The 18454-nt window shown below is 46.2% G+C and overlaps 1 protein-coding gene across 2 annotated transcripts in view; it reads right to left on the bottom strand.

The window, feature by feature from the left end:
* Fshr (follicle stimulating hormone receptor) overlaps window positions 1-18454 on the bottom strand; it is a 193705-nt gene that overhangs the window by 16842 nt on the left and 158409 nt on the right. The window contains exons 8-11 of one of the 2 annotated variants that reach the window (XM_004627690.3): window positions 8313-8384; window positions 6679-6756; window positions 2440-2508; window positions 2255-2329 (exon numbers count right to left, since the gene is read on the bottom strand). In XM_004627690.3, coding sequence (XP_004627747.1) covers window positions 2255-2329; window positions 2440-2508; window positions 6679-6756; window positions 8313-8384 — 294 coding nt within the window. The remainder of the gene's footprint in view (window positions 1-2254; window positions 2330-2439; window positions 2509-6678; window positions 6757-8312; window positions 8385-18454) is intronic. The other variant, XM_004627691.2, reaches the window with a different exon arrangement.

The following is an 18454-nucleotide window of genomic DNA, read 5'->3' on the forward strand; positions in this document are numbered from 1 at the left end:
TATTTATTTATTTTGCGGAACCAGGGATTGAACTCAGGCCTTTGCACTTGCCAGGGAAGTGCTTATTCCACTGAGCCATCTCCCTGGCCCCATATTTTTATTTTTATTTTTTTTGACAGAACCAGGGAGTGAACCCAGGCCCTTGCGCTTGCCAGGCAAGCACTTACTCTATTGAGCTATCTTCCCAGCCCCAGGAGAACTTTTAGATGTTTGAGCAGATGGGATGTGCGCATGGCAAGACGGCATGGTGGCATACGTGGGCACGGGAGACACCGGAGGAAGCTCCTCGCCCCGTCTGTCACGCACAGCTCTGGCGTGATCTCTAAAAGATCCCTTCCCCACTTGGGCCCTGTCTCCGCAGCTGGCTAATGAATTAGCTGGGATCACAACCAATGTGAACGTTTTGAGGAGCAGGCAGTGGGCTGAGTTGCTATGGGATCAGGATTTTACCTGTCAGGAGCTACAGGTAAACACCTAATAACCTTTAGGCTGTTAGCTGAGTGAAACTGAAAAGATGCCATCTCTCCAAAGCATGTCAGAATAGCCTTGTCAAAGTCAATTTATAAAATGTAAATAATTTGTACTCTTGGACACCAGACTGTGCGCCTGGTATTCTCCGCTGGTTAGGCCGGGGTCCCACTTTGCGTAGTGTGATCTGGCACCCTAAGTTGTGTGTGCCATCGTTCTGAGTTGCCCTCACCCCACAAGAATGTTAGCTTTCTGCAAGGCAGACTTTCCTATTTGCTGAAGCAGGTGCTTCACATTTGCTTCAGCGAGTGAAACAAATTTATGAACATATATAGGTCTATGTAATTTTAAGGTTCAGATAATAACACGAATAGATACTCCTGGTTTTGCCAATTTTGGGGTGAGGAAGCTGAGGCTGGTTTTAAAGTGGAGCAGTCTGCTCCGGCACCCGTGTGCCACCCCTGTGGCGTGCTGCCTGTCTCGGACTTGGCATCTTTGGGACTTGGTCAGGATGGTAAATGTTTCTCAAGACACACTTATTTTTCCCACCAAAGAGGCAGAATCCTCATGTGTGGGGCACACACACTATATCAATTATTACACTACCACAAAGGTAACACTTTAGAGGTACATAGATTCAGCCTGAACAGGAATATGTCATTTGGTGAAAACAAAAGTGATGCTGAAAGGAAGAAGGGAGAGGGAGAGGGAGAGGGAGAGGGAGAGAGAGAGAGAGAAACAGCCAGACACACACACAGAGACAGAGACAGGACAGAGAGAGACAATGAGAGAGAGAGACAGACAGAGAGAAACAGAAACAGAGACATAGATAGAGATACAGAAAACCACATAGCCATGCGAGCTAGCCAAGCAGTGTGCTGTGTGGCCTCAGACGCCATGCCTGGCCTTAGCCGGTCACGGAGGATCGTGTAGCAGAGCTTTATGTACACATTTGTGCTTTCGCTTACCATTTCTCCATGCTTCTCATGTCTCCCTTATGACCCTCTTTCTTCTTCCTGAAGCACATTCTTCTAACAGGGCTTATTTAGAGTTCAGGAAACCACATTTAAAAATGTAGCCTCCCGCATGGCCTGAGCTACCAGAGGAGGTCAGGCCAACCCCGAGGGCAATGCGGGTCAGGAGCAAAGAAGGGAGCAGGCACTGGGAGGTGAGGGAGAGACCAAGTGCCCGCGGAGGAGGCACTGAACGCGTGCGCTGCCAGGGGCCTGGAAGCAGCTCCCAAGGCCCATGAGCCAGTGGGCGCCAGGAGGCAGCCAGGTGTCCGGGTCTCCTGGGTGCTGAGGGTCAGGAAGGAGACCTGCACTTCTCCTTGCAGGAGGAGACGGACAGCAGAGGGCCATTCTGTGCCATCCGCCAGGCTAGATCAGCTTCAAATCCTTCAGTAAAGCTTGCATAGCTTGATGGAGTCAACACCAGCAGAGAAATCAGGTTTTCCTCTCTAAAATGCCAATAATAGCTCCTGTTGCCAGGTTAGGACTAACTGATAAGGATTAATAGATGCTGCAGCTTCGTGTCTTCCATACTGTCTGACGCTCACTGAGTCCTCGTTACACATCATCACCATCATTATTATCATTATTGCCATGTTATTGGGAGTCAGATCAGGGGTCAGTCTTAGATGGTCCCTGTACATCTTTATAGGTGATGTGAACGAAATCAGCTTAGATCGCCAGCCTGACCATGCAAGCTTCCTAGAGCTGGAGAGAGTTGACTTCTAACGTCCACAAACTCAGCTCTTTCACACAGAAAGGAGGAAGTTACTCACAGAATGATGGGCCCAGAAGCTCCCTGGAAAACGCCACTGGGCAATTCTTCTAAATTACCATTATCACTTAGGTTCCTGGGGATGGGGTTGTGGAAAGAAGAAGAGAAGCACAAAGCCACATAAATACTTCTGTTGTAAGACCATTTGCCTCTAAATGGCCTGGAAGAACAGTCGGGGCTACTTACAGCTCATCTAGCTGGGTTCCGTTGAATGCACAGTTGTGTACTTCTTGAATCCCATTCTTATTCAGCCACCTGAAACGAATAGGCCATTAAAAAACCAATAATGTCAGATGCAGACAATACAGGGGCTTCATAATTGGAAGCACTGGGGCCGGGTCACACGCACACATGCATGGGGTAAGGAAAACACCATCCTTGAAGCTTGGGGACAGTGGTGGGGGAGACTAACTGGTCACTGGATGACCCTTTGTAACCTTTGACCTTTGTAGTATGCCGTGCGCTATCTACTGAACTGATAGATGAGGTTTATGGTAAGAGGAATAAATAAGATTTCATTTAAAAAGACTCGTGTAGGCGGCAGTATGAGGCACAGGCTGGAAGGTTTCCGCACGCACCCTCGCACACGTAGTGAAGATGCTATGGGAGGAGCAGCAGAAGATCTTTCCTGTCCTATAGAACAGAATCGCACACTTGCTGAAGCTGTGTTTCTAAAACAGAGAAAGAGCACTGCATGCTACCTGTTCTGTGGCCTTAAGCCTTTCACCCCTGCTGTCCCACAGCAGCAACCTGGCTGTCATCAGAAAGTGATCTAATTAGGTTGTTAGACAGCCCGAGCGTTTCCTGTGACCTGCGGGCCCGGCTACTCCAGGTTTGTGGAGGTGGTTCTGGGTTAAGCCAGAAAGGAAGAGGCATCAATTACAGGGATCGTGCAGGCTATGCGTCCCTGAGGCGGTGAGTGGGCATGGGGAGGGCCTGGGAGAGCTGGGCTCCCGGGAGGGGGGCGGCTTGCTCACACAGCGGCACCCTAGGCTGCTTGGGCCAATGGCTCTACCTTGTTCTGCTTCTGAGTGGATCCAAAGTGGACACGGACACCAAGGGCAGCGGGGCTTAGCGAGAGCGACCCCGGGCACTGCTCTTGTGTTGCTGTCAGGAGTTTTTCCCTGGCAGGCAGGGTGGGGGTCTGCAAGCGACACTGTTTGAAACTGACCCAGAGCCGCTTCTGCGTAATGATGTTGTTGGCACTCGCCTGAACTACTCAGGAAGCTAGAAATCGCTTGAAATCCCAGGAGAACAAATGTATGTCTTTCTTTTCTCCCTCTGAAGCCCAGTGAGCTAAGAAAAATCCAGAGAGGAGTGAGATAAATCTTTTTCAAAGCAGTGACCACTTAGCTGTGCATTGCCACCCGCCCCCGGGACACCCGTCTGGGATGACGCTTGGCCTCAGGTTACTCCGCCCCAGGCTGGTGAGAGCTTTGGGGGCAACTGCCTCTGGCCTGGGGGATGCACAGCCCTGGGAGTCTAGAGTCAAACCCAGGGGCCAGCCAAACTTTTCTATATGGGGCCAGATAGTAAACTGTAGGTTTTCTGGGCCAGGAGGCACGATTAATTCTTATAAAACAAATTTTGCAGCATTTATGTTGACCAAATGCAAAACACAATAATAATTGAGCCCAACATTTTTTTAACTTTGTAATATAGTTCTGTTATTGAAAATAGTAGCATTTCACTTTATTTAGGTTCAATTCCAGAATGTTCAGCTGTAAAAGCTAATCGGTCCAAGCCTGGGCGCTGGGTTTGGCCTGTGACCTGCACTTGCTTGGCTATTAATTTCCAACTACAGGTTTACAGATGTATGTGGGCTCCATCTGTTTTTCTTCAGACTGCATGCTGGATCTTTCCTGCACATATATGTCCTGTGAGCAGATATGGCTGTGATTAAGTAAGCTGCAGACTGAGTGGAAGGGCTCCTGTCAGTCTCTGTTAGAGCCACCGCTTGTCTTGGTGCATACGACCAGCAGCAGACGCTGTCGTGCAGCGAGAAGGACCGTGTTCCCTTGTGGACACCACTCCAAAACCAAGTCATGTTCGAACGCCTGCCTCTGGGGAGACTTCAGGCCGCAGGGCCTAGTTTTAAAACCCGAAGGTGGTGTTGAGGACAGCGTGAGCCCGGGCAGAGCCTCGGCCGGCCGAGGCACAACTGTAGCAGGGTCCAGGAGACCTGAGGACTCCCTGTCCCTGGGGACAAGGCCACGACTCCCCTGAAGGAGCTCCTCCTCCTAAAGGATGGGTGCAAGGACCTGGCCCATTAAACCCCTGAGCCCAGCAAGGGGGATGGCAGCCACGCTGGAGGGGAGGGCGGCCTGCAAGGTGCTGAGCTGTGACCCCTGTAGCCCTGTGACCTCGGGAACATCTCCTGACTAAGCTCACTTGTATGGCTGGCTGGAGCTTCCTGCTGCTCCACCCAGCCCCTCTGCTTGCTGGGCGCTGGGGGGCTCAGAGGCCTCTGCCTAAGGGGACTTAGGCTCCCATCCTTGGGTCCCTACCCAAGCGGCCGTCCTTCAGTGTCGGACTGTTTCAAAAATAGAAACATGTTTATATTTAATTTCAGAATAGGTCTCAGGTTTTCAAAATCTACTCCTGGATAGAAAGCTTTTCCAGTCCTCCTGATATTTCACAAGTCTTTTCTCCCTGAGTGCTCTTGGCGGTCCCTGCGGGGGAAGCAGCCGCCCACGCCAGGAACTGCTGGAGATGGGGCTGTGCTGAGTGTGACAATCTTCATTCTGTTATCTACGGATTAAGGGACTGCCAAGGTAAGTAAAATAGGTGTCATCCTCACAAGTGTGGCTCTGTCCTTTAGAAATACATCCTAAAAGTATTGACTCTTAAAAACAAACCGTCCTCTCTTGAAAAGCAAGCTCCTAACTTCTGTAGAGTCAGCGAAGAGCAGACAGCACATGGACACTTTTTGTAGCATTCAGTTAAATATACTCAGTCAAGTCTATATATATATATATATATATATATATATATTGAGAAATGACACACACACACACACACACACACACACACACAAAACAGCCCGCACTTGGAAAAGGAAAAGACAAAATGCTTTTCTTACAGATATAATTGAAATTACTGCCTCCCCAAATAGCATGCTGTGAGTCCAGCTTCCATGGGCCGTTGGGACATCCAGGTCCCCGCAGTACCTGCTTCATGGCTGTCCTGCCTGGAGGGCGGGCAAACTAAGTTGACTGGTACAGAAGATTACGTTGTTCATTAAGAAAGCAGAACGCATTTAAAAACTTTCCCAGAAGTCGGAGTAACTCAAGCTCATTTAAAAACTGATCATGGTAAGAACATGAGAAGTTGTCTTACGCTCAGCGTGGGTCTGAGGAGGAGCAGCTCCAGTGCTGAGGGACAGCATCCTGGGGGACAGCCGAGCTGCTGGACTCTGCCTCCTTCCTGCCAGTTCTGGCAGCAACTGGCTGACTGCCTTCCTTTCTTTCTTTCTTTCTTTCTTTCTTTCTTTCTTTCTTTCTTTCTTTCTTTCTTTCTTTCTTTCTCTTTCTTTCTCTTTCTCTTTCTTTCTTTTTTTCTTTCTTTCTCATTAATTTTATTGAGAAACAAATAGCAATGAGACAGTTTCAAAACCAATTAGTAGGACAGTTCCAATAATTAATACATTACATATTGTTGTCTTTGTAGTGGTTATTCATAGTACAAGATGCAGATGTGATCTCCTTTCCAAACACTATTAGTAAAAATCTTTCTTCTCACTGAATTAAGAGAAAGTAGCTGTATATTTATCCTATTTTGTATATACAATACAAAATGGTCCTTCATTTGTATCCCTTCATTTGGTTTAGTTTTGTCCGAGATGGGTATTCCATTGCCATTTAAATATGGTAGGTGAGTGAATTCAGCAAAATAATCCAATATAGTCCTCTAGTCCATAATAGTAGTGGGTTATCCACAGGACTGGCAGTGTCAGAAGTTGTTGACTTGAGCCTTTTACAGCTCAGCATATTAATATGGCTTTACTTTTTATACCTTGTTATTATACTTTTCTGCTGGATGGTTAAGACCAAGATAAAGCAAGACCTATATAACAGGAAATGTCACTTTTGTATGTGACAAGGTCAGTCAAATCCCTTCAGGATTTACCCTGAAACCCTTTCGTGATGCGTGAATCATCCTGTCCTTTGGAACAGACGTGAGATGGCAGGAGACCGTTGTTCCAGGAACAACTGGAGGTTCCTGGAGCACACTACAATGGAAGCTACTAGCACAGCTCCGGGTTGTGATTCTGAAAGGCAAAGATGAGGAGAAAACACAGAAGCAGAAGGCCTTTAAATGGGGAGAGGCCAGCACTGACTGGACAGCACAGGGGTGCCCTGTGAGGAGAAGGGTGTCATTAAGCAAAAACTCAATGTTACCCTGCTGGATTCCCCCCTCACTTACAGAATCACACTTTCAAGACTCAGCCCCAGGAATGAGTTTCCTTCAACCGTGTGGATGTTTATGTTGTCCTGAATGTCTCTAGAAGAAAGTACATACACGTTAGGCATTTGCGTTTGCTCCTGTAACTGTTCCACCTTTGGTTACTGGATGTGACGGGACTTAGCTGAGGTGATAGCTTCATACGGCTTTTGTTCAGAGGCTAGGGAGCTCACGGTTTGGGAAACAAACTCGTTTTAGTGAGTTCTTAGAGCTGGAGCTATGGGCAAGCAGTGTCTTCTCTCTCCGCGGGTTTCTTAGCAGGTACCTCCACTTTAAGGCTCTCCTTAACATGGCTGTTTGCTGCCTTTGTTTGCACATTAGGCCTCTACAGGACATGACAGATGCTAAGACTCTCGCCTCCGTGCTGCCTTTCCTGTTCTTCTCAGTCAAGCCTTCTTTCTGCTGTCTCACTCCCACCTCATAGCTCTTTTCCTCCTATTTTCTTAGGCTACAAATGATTTTATTGTTGACTTTTCTCTTCCTGAGTTAAAGCATAGGGGAAGTCTTATCTGTCTATGTTCCTTGTCCTTCCAGCAAACTCCCCTGTGAGGGTGAATGGAAGATATAAATGCAGGATAAGTAAGTATCTGGAAACAATTTGAGAATTCTAGAGCGCTCTCTCTCTCTCTCTCTCTCTCTCTCTCTCTCTCTCTCTCTCTCTCTCTCTCTCTCTCTCTCCCCCTTTTCTCCTTCTTCTCTCCTTTCTCTCTCTCTGGGCCTGCCTATATTTTTATAATTTCACTGTTGGAAATAAAATTGCCGTTGCACGTTGCCTTTTCTCCTCCACCTCATGTTAAATTTTGGGCACGTAGGGAGGAGGCGGCACAGTGTGCTGCTGATGCTTCAGTATGAATTTTTCAGATAATCTCTTGAAGCTTAGGGCAGCATGACAACTCGGGTGGGGGTTGGAAGGATGATGGGATATGGGGAAGTTGCAGGGGGTCAGTAACAAAGCATTATTTAGTAAGGAACAAGAGATCAAGGGGCAACTGATTTTGCTACAAGCTTGTTTCACCAGTAAACCTTGTTGAGGAGGTTGTTGATTTTCTCCAGACTGAGACCGGCTGCCTGCATTTCAAACTAGGGCCTTGCTGCTTGCATTCCTGCTCTGCTCATCTGGGGAACTCGGAGGATACAGCTGCCTACTGGCTGTCAGGGCCCCACAGGCTGTCGGGCAGGATGGTACTGGGGAGAGCTGGTGGCTGCTTGCTAAAGTTTGGGGCCCGAGTGACCCTGAAAGCCCTTCTGTTAAGAGCTTGGTCCCCAGAATGGTGCAGCTGGGAAGCGATCGAAGCCTTACAAGGTGGGGCTGTGTGAGGCTGGGGTCCCTGGGGGATGACTCTGAAGGGGACCGTGGTGCCCTGCCTCTTCCTCGTTTCCTCTCATTTCCTGCAGGTGAGGTGAGCAGCCTTGCCCTGCTGTGTTCTCTGGCTGTGATGCGTGTGCACAGTGCCAAGTGGTGGGGCTGGGCAATCACGGCCTGAACCCTCTAAAACTTGAGTGAAAATAACCCTTTTCTCTTTATACTAGTTTTTTCAACCCTACCTTGATAATGAAAGAAAGTGGACGGATGTGCTGCTCAATGAGAAACTTACAGCAAAACCTTTTGAAGAGATTGAATCTTGTGAACAGCTGGCAAGTGCTTAATGCCTGTGTTGGATATCAACCTAGAGAGGGACAAAATGAGAGTGAGAAGGCGCGAAGCTGCCGTGCAAACAGTGGTTAGAGCAGGAACTTCCTGCATTCCTAACCCCAACTTGGAGATAGCAGAAAACTCTACCAGCTCATCCCAAATCTGAATTATGCTGAACATTCCAACCAGGTGCTGGTAAGCAACAGAGGTCTAAGAGCAAAGAAACTCAAACTTCAGGCACAAAGTAGACAGTCCACCACAGCCCGTGCATTTACCCTAAAGATCAATGAATGAACAGGATCTAAGACTACCTTCCAACAGGATGATGAAATCCTCCCAAATTATTCTCCATTTCCAACCTCAGCGTGCTTGTTAGAAACCACCCCTTCCCCAGTCCAGGTCATTCTGCTGACATTTGAGCATGAAATTCCATGCCCTTGAGCTCCGAGGAGGCATATAGCCCAAGCTGAGCTGGGGAGGGTCTCCAGGGACGTGGCTGGAGGTTGGTTAGAACTGAGTCATCTTCTGAGTCATCTGCTAGCGATGTGGTCCTCACATTCCTACACCCAGCCCTTCCATCCCTACCTGAGCCTTCCAAGGCCTGGCTTGGCTTACTGGGGAAGCAGACCCCGAGAGCCTGGCATGAAGCTTCTGCTGTGGGAGTATACTTCTGGTAAGATGAGTTCAGGGCTTCCAGGACAGGAAGCATGCAACAGCACGGAGGAAGGCTAATCAATAGCAGGATGAATGACCGAGCTGGCTACCAGATTTAGGAGATTTGCAAAGCATATGTCAGAACTGTCGATCTGAGCAGAAAAGAGTGAAGGGAATGACTTATTCAGGCTCCTATTTCTTTCTGGTCAAAGGTGACACTGCAGTACTGATGCTCCGCTGCTAGCCTGGAGATTTGTGAATACCTGCTGGATTCCCGATGGCCGTCTCTCACTGTGGAGTCAAAGCAGGCCCAGTGCAGGGCGAAGAGTGTATAAAGCCAGATGGGGTATTTTCTAGTGCACTTACATTCAGCTGAGTGAAATTTAGATGGAAGGAGCTGCCACGACAGAGGTGAAGGTTCTCAAGTAGCTCGCAACGCATGGCTCTGCACCACTTCTTTCACTTCTACGAGTTTCTGTAACCCTACTGGCATCTCTACTCCCATTGCCTTCCTTGGTGTCTGACCTCCGTAGGCCTGAGTTGATATGGGTGCTTGAAACCTAGAAAACCTCAATGATGCTGCCATCATTGTCAAGGACGTTGAGTCTCTTTGGCTGTACCCTTTTGGTGCCTTTGAGTCTAGAGCATCAGGAAATGTGCTCACGGCTTCTCGAGTGCTTCTCAGATGTTTTGTTTCTGCGTGGCTCCCAAATGATCCACATGTGATTCTCTTGCTCAGCTCTTCTTTGTATTTCTATAGGAGGCCCTGAGATGATCTCCTGCTTTTTATGGAGCAAAGCATCATTATTATTTTATTGGTGCTGTTGTTCTTGAGGTAGGGTCTCACTGTATAGTCTAGGCTAAACTCAGACTCATAGTTGAGCTTAGGCTGACCTCAACATGTGAAGCTCTGGCTTTAGTCTCCAGAATGCTGGACAACAGGCATGTACCAACATACCAGCCGGAAGGGAATTATTAATTACTCTTTGGAAGGATTTGTTATGCTTTTATTCCTCTTTGAAAAATTCACATGCATAAAATTCAACTTTTTTGGGCCAAGGTCTGTGAGGACAAATGTATGTAATCATGTGACCCCCACCACACTCCAGATGCAGGACAGTGCCACCACCGCCAAAATTGGCTTCTGTTTCTCCTTTGCAGTTAGCCTCTTCCTGGCCCTTCTGTTTTAGGGCTACTGATCAAATTTCCAAAATGTCAAATCAAGGGAATCATCTAGTGTGTAAGTTTAGAGTCTGGGCTTCTTTTCACTTAGAATAATTCATTCTTATTCTTCTACGCTGTTGTATGTATAAGCACTTCAGTGTTTTCCATTGCCAAGCAGTATTCTGTACTATGAATGTTCCACGGTTTGTTTATTTATTCACAGGTTGGAGAGTGTCTGGCTTATTTCTAGTTTTTGTGGAAAATCCATGTGTTAGATGTATATGTGTTAGATATACATCTCACTAAATAGTATATGTATATTTTTTTCTTTAAACATTTGTGTGCAGTTTTTGATGTATGAGAAGGTAGGCTTTTTTTTTTTTTCCCTTGGGTAAATATGTAGGAGTGGGAATGATGTTGGGTCTTATGGTAAGTGTATGCTTAACCTGAAAACAGCTTGGAAGTTTTTTTACAAAGTGGTTGTACCATTTTGCATTCCCACAAGCAATGCATTCAGTTCTGTACTTTTGCTTTAAAATATATATTCTTCATATGTAATATATGCTTACTGTGGGATTTATGAAAATTTGGAAACACCTACACAAGGCAGCAGAGATCGCCTGTAGTCTTATTACCCAGACAACTTCTGTTAACATTTGGAGATTGAAGTGTTTGCCAAAATAGTTTCAGGATTACTGTAATAACCCCTGAGATTGAACTCTACCAGAAACCCCTCCATAACTTTAAACACCCTGTGTTTCAAGTACCATTCCACATCCGTTATTTAATCATATCTGGCCTTCTACTATTTTTAGATCTCTTCCCCTGTACTCCTGCAGTATGCCCTTAATGAAACATCAAACCAGGGGCCATTTTCATATTTTCTGACAATCCTTTTCTACTGTGTAGCTTTTGAATGCTTGTAAAACACTGGCTTAATTGGTTGATGTTTCTTACTTCTGTCACCAAGAGTGTATCAAAACCAAGATTAGTTAATATGCTTGTCAGGTATCACTATTATTGGAGGTCTAGAGGCCAGGAATCAGTAGAACCTGCTGACAACTAGGACACAAACTTGAGATATCATTTCATCTCTCCAGATAGGCTGTGGACTGTCACTGTCAAGGTAGACATTACAATCCATGTCCCTGTACTCTGCTTCGCGACCCTTGGTCCCACTTTTCCTTGACTTGTTACCATGGCAACAAGCTACCATCCAGTTTGGCTTGGCACACACTTGCTCAGCTATCTGGGTACCTTTTGTTTTCTGTTGTGGGCCTCTTTACCACCTTGAAGTGAGGAACGTACCGTTTAAGCGGTGTGAGACCTTTGTACATCTGGACACGCTGGTGAGTTCACACCTCAAAGAAGCTCTTGGCTAGTGGTGAGCTTACTCCTTGGCTGGACAATTCTGGGTATATTCTACATGGTACCTTAGAGGGCTTTAGCCTGACTGAGCCCCAGTTATGCAGTGCTGGTCCCTTTGATAACACAGCCTTTTAATTTTCTTTGTATTTATAAAGAGAATAAAAATAGTAAAAGAATCATTAGAAATGACACAGAGGGCTGGCCAGCTAGCTCAGTGGACTAAAGAAGCTGCTTAGGCAGAGCACCATGGCTGGGATTTGATCCCTGGTGTGCCATGCCAGCCCTAACCCTGGGGCGCCCTGAGACATCCATTGAGACTGGGCGTGGTGGTGCACATCTGTAATCCCAGCTCTTGGGAGGCTGAAACAGGAGAATCACTGAGTCTGATCGACATAGTGAGAACTTGTAGACCCTGTAGCAAATACATTAAAAAAATGACACAGAATTTCGCTGAACAAAGTGACAGGAATTCAATAATGGCTGTTATATTGCATATTGTTGTTTTCAAATTAGTTGTTCAGGTCACCAGCTATAAGCATGCAAAGTTATTAAAAAAATAAAAAAAGAGAAAAAGTTAAGCATGCACATACACAAGATAGCTTGGATAATTGCATTGCTGATTCTTACTGGTCTATCAAAAGGAGCAGATAGTACAGTCTTGAATCATCTTTCCCTCTTACACTTTTGTTTTCCTAGTCAGTCATCCAAACTCTTGGCTTTGGATGTGTCATAAGTGAACTACTGACATGGAAGTCCTTGCTCGGACAGTTTTTTTAGCCTAAGGGAGCTTAGTATAGGACAGGTGCTGACTTGAGCTGGATTTGACATTTTGCCTGAATTCTACAGTGGTTATGGTCTTCCTTTACCTCGGGTCTGTGTTCAATTGCATCCCATTCCTATTTTTCTTTTTCCCTTAAGAGCAGGCTTTTAAAAGAGTTGTCTGCACTTGTGATCTTCACTTTCTCTTATCTTATCTTCAACCTACTCCAATTTACTTTTCAGCCTCACTAGAATATTTACTGTCATGCCAAAGATCCGCAGCCGCTGCTTGCCAAATCAAACATTAAAATCCTCATCATGTGGGTGACCTAGCACCCCTTACCAGCCTCTCTCTCCTCTTAGTAGCTTTAGGGCGGTGCTCTTCTTTGACTACTGCTTCTCTGCTACAGTGGTACGTTGGTTCATGAACTGAATTCATTCCACAATTCTGGAAAAGATGGCCACGTGTGTGCTCACGCAGGAAGGACAGCTGGGGTTGTGTTTTTCACCCAGTGCAGAATTCACAAACAAAAACAAAATTTTGTCAAACATTTCTGTCTGTGGACTGAATTGTTAGCAAACAGAAGTATTCATGAACCAGGGCACCACTACACATTACTTCTTTTTTATTTTTTATTTATTTTATTTTATTTTTTAACTTTCCTTCCTCTATTGTACCCAGGGCTTTTGCCTTTTTCTTCACTGTCTTGTCCAGGTAGGCAGGTCTTGTTTCCAGTGGCTTTAAGCAATAAGAATTTAGCTACTGCTGTGTTCGTGTTAGCATCCTGTCCGTCCCGAAAAGCTTGCCTCACGTGTCCCTCCTCCTGGTGCTGCGTCAACGCAGCCAGCTGGGCGTGTGCTGCGAGTCGGCTCCACCGGCCGCTGCTCCTCCAGTCTTCTCCATAGGCGCTGCTACCACTCATTAATTGTTTGAAACGCGATGCATGTGGCCCTTCCTCGGGGCTCCCCGGTGCTCAGGCCCCCTCAGTGCCTGCCCAGATCCCACGTCCACATCTACCTTGGCTCTGTGCAGCGCTGCCCATCTCTGGCCACACCATTCTAGAACAAAATGATACTGTTCTTGTGGGTTTCTGCAATCGGCTCCCCCTCTCCACATACTAATCCCATTCTTTTGTAATCCATTCTCCACAGAACACATAGAGAATTACTTTAAAAAATGTAAACCAGATGGCGCACTCCTCTGCTGTGCAGGACTCAGTTCCTTCCCTGAGCACTTAGGCTAAGGTTTGTACTCTCGCCCCCTCCCCTCAGGCCCTGCCGGCCTCCCCCACCTTAGCTCCCGCAGCTCTTCCTGAGTTCCTCAGACCCGCCAAGTTGGTCCCCGTCTCAGCGCACTTGCTTGTGCACTTTCTGGAAGGCTCACACCCTTTTTTTTTTTTTCTGGGGTAACGTCAATTCAACCTTCAGAATTCAGTCATGAATTTCACTTCTTCAGAGAGGAGTCCCATGATTGTCACTCTAAATTATAGCGCCTGATGTATTCCTAGAGTCACTGTATCATTTTAAGCACTTTTCCTTCTCCGGCTACTCGTCAGAATTCCGACCCGTGCGTCGTTCAGGGTCTGCGTGTCTAATCAGAGCGTGAGCAGCCTCAGTTTTCTTGAGAAGTCCACATTGGCGAGCTGGTTGGCACGTTTGATGTCCTTGCTGTCAGCAGGCTTTAGGGCCAGGTAAAGGTTTGCTGTGTGCGGTCAGTAAAGGGCACACGAAGGATTACGTGCTGCCTGCGCGCCTTGTGCCGGACCGCTCTGACGTCGTGTGGATAACAACTTTTTCATCTCACTTGCTGAATGACTAGGAGTCTTGTATAATTGAGGAAATGAAGAATAAATGATTTTCTTACTGTGGCACAAACACCATTTAGCTCACAGCATGAGCTTCAGGGCCTCTATACTTATGGACCACCTGTAGGTACCTATGAAGCACAGAGAAATCCTGGGTCTTTATAGAAAAGAAAACGCATTGCAAAAATGGTTAAAATTATTCCAGCGGTGCTAAGTTGAAGACACCTAAAAAGATGTAGTGACCATCGAGTGAGATGGATTATTGGTTATAACTCTGCAACGCAGACTTGCTTTAACCCCAAGATAACACAGGAAATGGAGTTTGGATGAACACTTAGTTTTCAATTCATTTTCCCCCTCTGATCAATAAATTCCTGTCTGATGGAGGTTGGAAGTGGGTAATCAGCTAGAAGCTCTGTCTTGATGGGTTTGCTTTGGTCAAATGACTGTTTGCTGCAAAATTATTTTGATTCACTCAACCATGGTTTATCTTCAAAGAAAGTTAAAGGCCTGAGGGTAAAATGTCAGCAAATTTAAGTTCTGCAAATAGGTCCTTTAAAGAAAAGCAGCTGGAGCAGAGCCCTCCGCTCTCAATGGTGATGGTCACATTCTCAGCAAGTGCTGGCACCTTTCATGCCTGCTCATCCCTGAGCTTTAGGCTGCATATTGAAAGCAAGCATCTTTCCTGTCTTGATGAACTTAGCTGGGGCCCTGCTACTTCTGGGAACTCTTCCTACCTGTCCTGTATAGGACCCAACTCAGGCACTTTATGGATAGGTGGCCGTGTGCTCTAAAGCTCATTACAGAATTAGAATTAGGGCTTTCATTAATCTTCAATAGTCCTAGTGTGTACTTGATTTGTCTTAAGTTCACAGAGTCTGGTTTTACTGTATTATGTTATCCTTCCAATAATGCCTCTATCTGTTCAAGAGCGAAATCCAGAAACAGGATCCTGGCCTCAGGGAGCTTGTAGATATTTAGGGCTAACACTGATGAAACATTCAGCAAGTGATACGGTGCTGAACTGTGTGCTATTCATCATGAATGTCTTCAGGGTAGAGAGAAGAGACAGTGTGGGCTGGGGTAACCAGAAAGGACACTTCTAGGAAAGAAACAAGCCAGATATCCAGCTTAGAGAGTACAGAGGCCCTGGCCTGAGCTAGGAGCAGTAAGTTTGCGCAGCTAGGTCACAAGAAGGTGGAAGGTGGAAGAAGACACAATGGAAAAGGACGAGGGAGCTGGACCTCAAGAAGCTGTAGGTAGAGAAGGCTTAATGGAAGCTCACGGGAATCTGCTTTGGGGTCCTAACGGGAGAGCTGAGCAAGTGAGGGGTTCTCTGGGCAAAGGTGTCTGTGTTGTCACTGGCCCGTCGCTTCAAGACTCCCCAGTAGCAGTCAGGCCACACTAGTAGGTGGTAACTCTGAACCTACCGTGGAAGCAAATAGCTAAGCTACTGGACTGAGAAGAGTCAGGAAAAGGGTGAGACCCCACCTCGTCACATATGCCAACCAGTACAAAATTCTTCATCTCTGTTCTACCTCAAACCCCCCGTTGCATGAAATGATCAATCCTGAGACTGTGTAAATCAACTTTCTTGAGACACACACAGAGTTCAGGCCATGGCTCAAAGACACTTTCAGGAGCTTAGGTGAATTGATTTAGGGAGCAGACCCTGCTGGGTGTCTTGCAAGTATTGCTTTGGGGCTGCAAATATACTTTAGCAACAAGATGAATTAGCAAATGCAAAATTGGCAAATAAAGAGGATCCAGCTTATAGGAGGCTTGCTGATGGTGAGATTTCTGTTAACTACTGAACCTTATTAAGTGGTCATCTGTGTGTCCACCTGGCCCACGAGGAAAGACCCCAGCCTGCACTGTCTCCCTCACTGGGAAGGTATAGAATCACAGAATCTTGGAGATCAATGGCAGTTTATGTCAGGAGTGGTGATGAAATGAACAGGACCGTAGAGTTAAGGCCGGAGACTGTGGCTTCAGGCACCCTCCCCTGCCCTGGATGGATGACAACATGCAGTTCATGGGCCTTTCTATGTCTCAGGTTCTCTCTCTGTAACGTGATCGTGAGGAATTACAAGAGACAGTGGGAGGCTTTCACTTCCTATCTCCCCTGTCTCATACCTTCAAAATTGAGACTATTTAATTCTCATATTCAGTTCAAATATGCCTCAGTCTCCATGGAAACCAGACTCCTTAGTAATCAGGGGGAATTTAATTAGCCCACAGGTAGCCTTTCTGAGAGCTCAGCCCTCTCTGCTTGGCTCAAGATTCTGTCTCAGTTTAATAATAAGCTTCTGTTGGGGGTAGGGACATGTGGCCTTGCTTCAAAGGTGCCACATCAGCATCAGAAGGTCGGGTTCAAGTCCTGGCTGCACCATTTGAGACATGGCCTTAGAGCTTATTTGAAATCTTAAAACCTCCAGTTTTGGCTCAGGGAAGTAAGTTTTACTTGCTAAGCAGTGGCAGGGCCGTGTCCAGGCCCTGCTCGAGCTCCAGCCTTCTCTTCTAGTAAACATAACTGTGACTCTGATTTGTAAGCTCTGCTAGGCCTTGGGTTGCAGCTCACAAGACTGCAGTTCTTCTGGTGCGGAAATGCTGTTGATGTGCCCCAGGTCCTGGGGAGCTTCATGACCCCTGAATAGCAGGCCCTGAGCCTTCCGGATTCCTCGTGTCTCCTTCTCCGTTTGCTCCTTGCTTCCTTCTGATAACCCTGCCCAGCACAGTCTTATTTATCAGACTCTGTTTAGTCTCTGAATTCTTCTTCCTTAGGTCAGGGTCATACTGCCACTCAGGGGTTTGTTGATCTTCTCAAGAAAAGTTACAGGCTTGACGAAATTAAAGATGATTTTTTTTTTTTTTTTTTGTGAAAAACGAAAAGTGATCCAGTTTTGTCTTTTTCCATGATGACAAACAGTTAGCAGAAATAATGTTACAAACTAGATATTTTCATATTTGATGTATTAATAACGTGGAAGAGGAATATAATAGCCTTTGAAAGGAATGTGCGCTACGAGGAGAGACTTTGGAGAAAGAGGCATGAGATGGTGGTTCTGTGGCTGCACATGATGCAGTATGTCATCATGTGCGAAGCCTCGTGTTTCGTGTCTTAAGAGAAGGAAGTGTATTTTTCTCAGAAGCTTAAGTTTTTCATGGAGCGTTTGTTTTTATTAAAATATAAAAATATAACTTCCTCTAGATAGTTGGTAAGAACATTTGATTGACATTAGGGAAGGAAAACTTTTAGCTAAGTTTTGTTAAAATATTTGCATAAGGGGGAAAACTCTGAAGTTGGTGGCTCAGGGCTGGCTCTACCTATTTTAGTGAACTTTTCTTCTCAACTGTGACAGCCATTAAAATCTGGTATTGACACAACCTGTGATTGCTTTATTCTAGCATTAAACTAAGGATTAAAACATGATAAAACTTGTCTTTTGATGCTGTTTTCTCCAAAATACTGTAGTGAGAGCAAAGCAGGCTTTTCGTTTTGCATAAAATCATGTATGTAAAGGCACATTACTTCTCTTTACTCCTCATTTATTATCTTTGTGAATGTTTGTAACGTACACAACTCCACAACTGTGTGTGTGTCTATTTTATAAACAAATCAAGTCCTTTTGGAAAAGGAACCTATGTGAGTTTTTTAGGGGCTCGGGGTGAAGAACCCTAGCATCTGACGCGTACAGACACTGTGTTAGGGAAACCGGGCGGCATTGCTGAAGCGCTGCCAAGTGGAAATGGTCATAGATTTGCGCTGTGCTGTTCTGGGAAGTGGCCGCGGGCTTCGTAACAAGAGCGGTCAGCATTGAACGCTTCCTGTGCGCCAGGCACCACCCCGAGCCCTTAGCATTGATTACTTTCTTTATTCCTCTCTGCCACCTTAGAGGCCAGGTATTGTCATCTCACATCCAGCACGGAGAGAGGTGCAGGAACTTTCTTAAAGCCACATGGGGCGAGGCAAAGCGGGGGGCTGAACTTAGATGGCTTGAATCTAAAGGGCACGCTCTTGGCCTTCTCTTCTGAGCAGATTCTCAGTATGAGAATTGTCCAACAGAAAAATGGATTCTACTGCTAAGTACTCGGCTTCTGATCTCTGACAAGGTACCCGAGTAACTGCACAGGGGTTCACCCTGAGGGGGCTCTGCACGCTGACCCTTAGGGTGCACCCAGCTTGGAAACGGAGCATCTCCCTGGAAACCCCATGTCTAGAGAATTGAGGAAATGCTTTCTTTATAAATGAGAGGCGGTGCTGGTGAAATAAGTTTGGGAAATACTAGAACAGGGTTGAGCAGTATCTTCTCTATAACAATCTCAGAAATTTTACACAACATTGTGTAGTATA

The sequence above is a fragment of the Octodon degus genome, unplaced genomic scaffold (assembly GCF_000260255.1).
Source record: "Octodon degus isolate 3935 unplaced genomic scaffold, OctDeg1.0 scaffold00020, whole genome shotgun sequence".
NCBI classification, from domain to species: domain Eukaryota; kingdom Metazoa; phylum Chordata; class Mammalia; order Rodentia; family Octodontidae; genus Octodon; species Octodon degus.